General features: G+C 43.4%; 1 protein-coding gene across 1 annotated transcript; it reads left to right on the top strand.

Moving 5' to 3' along the window:
- Positions 1-1816: 1816 nt before the first annotated feature.
- On the top strand, positions 1817-4136 carry LOC122651408 (S-adenosylmethionine synthase 1-like). The gene is made up of 2 exons (XM_043844792.1): positions 1817-1854; positions 2762-4136. Exon 2 carries the CDS (start codon positions 2762-2764, stop codon positions 3935-3937), a length of 1176 nt encoding a protein of 391 aa, XP_043700727.1. The 5' UTR covers positions 1817-1854; the 3' UTR covers positions 3938-4136.
- The last annotated feature ends 1094 nt before the right edge of the window (positions 4137-5230 follow it).

Here is a 5230-nt window from a genome sequence, read left to right as displayed (position 1 = left end):
ATTTTATAGGTGTGAATGTGTGATCCTCTATGCCGTTTTACCCCCAAAAAAAAAAAAATCCTCAATATCGTTTGAGAACCCTTTCTCATGTATTTTTTTTATTTTATTTTTAGAAAAAAAATTGTTTATCCGGTAGCGTGACCCGTAGGGATGCAAGTTTGGCCCTTTCGGCCCGAACCCGCCCTAAGCCGGAACAGGGTCTAGACCGAGATATTTAGCCCTGAGGGCGGATCAAGACTAAAAAATTTTGGCCCTGAGTCAAGGTCGGATCGGGCTAGGGTTGAGGCCTCAAGCTAAGCCTGGCCCGATCCGGCCTAACTTTGTTTTAAGTTATACTATAATATATATTTCTTTACCAAAAAAAAAGATATAATATATAGGGAAAAAGATCTCTGTCCAGGAGTGTGACCTACGCCAGCACTCCCATGAGTCTATCTCTCTCTTCCCCATGTGAAAAGACATCTCTGCCACCTTGTTTTAAGGAGGAGAGAGATAGACTCATAGGAGTGCTGGCGTATGCCACACTCCCGTACAAAAAACTGCTTCCCTAATATATATATATTATAAACTTTAAACGTCACCAACATTTTATTATATAATATATTATATTTAAAGATAATAACTGATAAAATACATTCTATTATAGTGTTATTTTATGTAAAATTGATAATTTTCTTCCCGGTCCATTCCATCCCATGCATTTCCTTCCCCCTCCCCATGATAAGGGCCAATCAGGGTCAGTCCAGCCCAACCCTGAAGGTAGGTCAGGGTTGGATTTTTCAGGCCCTGAGTCAGAGTAGGGTCGAGCCTGCGCCCAGCTAAGGGGACTCAAGGTTGGGCTAGGGTTCTATAAAGCCTGGCCCAACCCGACCCTATTGCAGCCCTAGTGACTTGTGTGTCAGACATAAGATGGGGCAAAAAGACTGCCCTATGCCCCTATTGCAAAAATGGCTAAAATCCTACCCCTATTGATGCTTCTATGCGTGCTCCCAATTTCCATCATGGTTTGAAGAATCGATATCAGAGCAGTGTAGATCAATACCGATTCCTGGCCGATCCCATCTTGATGGATTGGCACGAACAATGGTAAAAGTGTTAAAAAGAGAATCAAAATTACAAAAGAAATAGGGGTGAATCTGTTCTATCCGGACCGGTACCCATTCCAATGCCGATTACCGAAGCCATGGTTACCATTGTCCCTGTACTCACAGGATAAAAAGCCCAAATTCTTTCCCACGCTGACAGAGTAGAAAGTCCTCTCCCCAAAAAACACGACAACGTGTATATGCTGACGTGTGCCCACAACACCTCCGACCCACGTTCTCTCTTTTTTGTTTTTCTGGGTTATGATCTCTCTCTGTGTGCGAACGACCATGGAAAAGAAACGCTCGAGGGAGAAGTGGGGCCCACCATGGCCTGAGAAGTTGACGAAGGAAAACGGATGCCAATCTTGTGGAAACCACAACGTTAGAGCCACTTTGCTGATTGGCCGAACTTACGCGTTCGCAAAATAAGGAAACGTAGCGGATCGACACCCACCGGACAGCAGGAGAGGTCAACAGGAAGAAGGGTTGAGCCGGTAACGTGAGGTGAGCTGGAGAGGTGAGGCGCAGCGTGCGTAGTGGCACCGCAGGGGTGGGAAGAGAGAGAGAAAAAGAGAGGGAAGGAGAGCGAGTCAGACGGGATTCCGTCTACGTTCAAAGCACACCGAAGTCTTCGGATTCCTATAAAAACCCTCATAGCATTTCTCTCCGCTTCGTCGTCTTACTCGTTTCCAACAACTGCTTCAAATCTCTCCTTTTCTCTTTCAGATTTTGACCTCCGCGTTTAGCCTTCTTTCTCAGAGAAAGAGAGGGGTACGTATTGGCCTATTCCCATTTCTCTCTCTTCCATCCTTCATTGTTTCTGTTTCTTTCTTTCTTTCTTTCTTTCATTTATCTCTGTTGCGATCATGATTTGAATGTTGATCTCGTTAGGTTATCTGCTAGATCTAACACAGATACGGCTTATTCAGCCAATGCCTGTTCTTCTTATTGTCTTATTGCATTGCTTTGATCTGTTAATTAGCCTGTAATTTTTCATGATTTGAACTTCTTTCGAAGTGCTTCTTCTCTTAATTTCTTTTCGTTTGTCTTCTGAACTGGTTGATGTGATTTATTTGGACAATCTCAGTTATACTATGTGTTTTCTGTTCTTGTATTTTTGTGGATCTAAGACAGATGTGACCTAACAAATACAAAGACGACATTTACTGCTTTCAATTTAATTTCCTCACCCTTCACTGCAATTCTCGCATCCAGTTCCATAGATCAATGTGCTCTGTTTCTTAAGTACCTTGGATCAATGCTTTAGTTTGCATACATACAGCATTTGGATTTTTCATTATGTTCAAACGAGACTGGTAAAAATAATGTTGCATATATATTTTGGGAAAGAGAACGCTACCCGACGGGGGCGGCGGTCATTAGACGCAGCCTTGTGTCTGAGCACAATGCTAACCGGTCATGCATGGCTCCAACACCTGGACACAGTAACCGCCTTGGAAATGAACGCCTTACCCATTACAAGGTGGAAATCCCACGGGAAAGGCGATTAGGCGGTTATGAGTCTGGATGTGGTAGCGCAACCGGCTAGCGTTCTTTTTCCCTGTTTTATAATATTCATATATTTTGGTGAAGCTACTCTAATGTATTTACAGCCGTTCCTCATTGAATATAAAAGAACTGACATGTTTTCTGCAAATAATCTTCCTTATTTAGATATGGATACCTTCCTCTTCACCTCCGAATCCGTCAATGAGGGTCACCCTGACAAGATCTGCGACCAGATCTCTGATGCCATCCTTGACGCCTGCTTAGAACAAGACCCAGAGAGCAAGGTTGCATGTGAGACATGCACCAAGACCAACATGGTCATGGTCTTTGGTGAGATCACCACCAAGGCTAAGGTGAACTACGAGAAGATTGTTAGAGATACCTGCAGAGGCATTGGTTTTATTTCAGCTGATGTGGGTCTTGATGCTGACAAATGCAATGTCCTCGTCAACATTGAGCAGCAGAGCCCTGACATTGCCCAGGGTGTTCATGGTCACCTCACAAAGAAGCCTGAGGAAATTGGAGCTGGTGACCAAGGTCATATGTTCGGTTATGCAACAGATGAAACCCGCGAGCTGATGCCCCTTACCCATGTCTTGGCCACCAAGCTAGGGGCTAAACTAACTGAAGTGAGGAAGAATGGAACCTGCTCATGGCTTAGGCCCGATGGGAAGACTCAAGTGACTGTTGAGTACAAGAATGAAGGTGGTGCTATGGTCCCTCTCAGAGTCCACACTGTGCTCATCTCAACCCAACATGATGAGACTGTCACAAACGACCAGATCTCCAAGGACCTGAAGGAACATGTGATCAAGCCAGTCATCCCCTCGCAGTACCTTGATGACAAGACCATCTTCCACCTCAACCCATCAGGCCGTTTTGTCATTGGAGGACCTCATGGTGATGCTGGGCTCACTGGCCGTAAGATCATCATTGACACTTATGGTGGGTGGGGTGCTCATGGTGGAGGTGCCTTCTCTGGCAAGGACCCAACAAAGGTGGACCGCAGTGGTGCCTACATTGTCAGGCAGGCAGCTAAAAGCGTAGTGGCTTCTGGGCTTGCCCGACGATGCATTGTGCAAGTCTCTTATGCTATTGGTGTCCCGGAGCCTTTGTCTGTGTTTGTGGACACATACAAGACTGGTAAGATTCCAGACAGAGACATATTGGCTCTGATCAAGGAAAATTTTGACTTCAGGCCAGGAATGATTGCCATTAACCTCGACCTGAAAAGAGGAGGCAAATCTAGGTACCTGAAGACTGCTGCCTATGGGCATTTTGGCCGGGATGACCCAGATTTCACTTGGGAAACTGTCAAGCTCCTCAAGAATGACAAGGCTTAGAGTTAATGCAGACCTGCACCTTGGGTATTTTCTGTTGTGGGACGAAGCTAAGAAGCATATGTAAGTGCACCAAGCTCCTGCCGACAAACAAGAAGGAGAAGCCGCTCAGTGGAGGATGTGTTGCTCAAAGCTTCACCAAATATTGGATGGGGGGATCTATTTATAATCGTTCTTTTATTCTAATTTTCTGCTTTCATCACTAGCTTGGTCGAGGGCATCTGAAATTTCCAATTTTTTATAACTGCTATAGTTTGAAGGTTCCAGATTGCAAAACATCAATTGTTTTTTTTTTTTTTTCCTTCTCTCATGCGGAAGCTATTAAAGGGTGAAACTTCTCTTTTTTGTATGTGCGGGTATGGGCTCGCCAAGTCCCTAGAGGTTGCAATCGTTTACCTATTTTGTTCCAGTAGAATAACTTGTTAGAACAAACACCAAATAAAACACGAACAAAAGCGAAAAATAGAGCACAATAACAAGGAGATTGGAGATTTAACATGATTCACACACCAATATGGTATGCTACGTCCACGGGGCACTACTGCTCTTCCAGAAACTCTAATACGAAAAACTCCAAATTTCACTCATTTTACAACAAATCGGGTAAAGAATATAAATGTTCCTCCATCGAATCAGATCAACTAAGAAGCATATGTAACAAATTCCAAGACGAAAGTTACTGCTTTCAATTTTAATTCCAAAGTTCCATTCAAGTCACCATAAAAAATGTCTAAGCGGGTCATTCTTGGAAATAGGTACAAGAATTCAAGACATACATAACTTATTTTATGGGATGAATGTGAAAGCAGTTCAAGGCAGACTGGAGGGAGATTCATGAAGATCACAGATCATTACACTTTTCCGCAAACATTCTTTTGGGTTTTTTGGGAAAATGAATGAAAACCCACCTTGCTTCGACAACTCCCAGACTCACAACACACTTATTAATGGCTTGATTTTGGGCCTCCATCATTTCCTGTCAGAGACTTTGTGGATGAGACCATCTTATCTACTATCACATCCTTTTCCAGACTCAGTGAGAAGAATGGCTTTGGGTCACTGAGGAAGCATCTAAGATGGCAGGTATCAGAGACTCGGTTTCGTTGTCGCTGATTTTTTTCAGTTTCTTGGTTTGAACTTAAGATGGCATATTGCATTGAAGAGGCAAACCAATTCAAAGGAGAACAACAATATGGATGCCAAGCTAATGCTAAAAATGGAAGTTAACAAATGCCTATAATATTATGAAAAGTAACAGTGTCATGTGAAGTATATATGGAAGGCCCTTTACAGCAA

This window comes from Telopea speciosissima, chromosome 2 (assembly GCF_018873765.1).
Source record: "Telopea speciosissima isolate NSW1024214 ecotype Mountain lineage chromosome 2, Tspe_v1, whole genome shotgun sequence".
NCBI lineage: Eukaryota > Viridiplantae > Streptophyta > Magnoliopsida > Proteales > Proteaceae > Telopea > Telopea speciosissima.
Note: the sequence above shows the minus strand (reverse complement) of the source record. Positions and strands in the feature narration are given on the sequence as shown.

Coding starts and splice junctions, on each gene's coding strand:
- LOC122651408 (XM_043844792.1), top strand. CDS start 2,762: ATGGATACCTTCCTCTTCACCTCCGAATCCGTCAATGAGGGTCACCCT.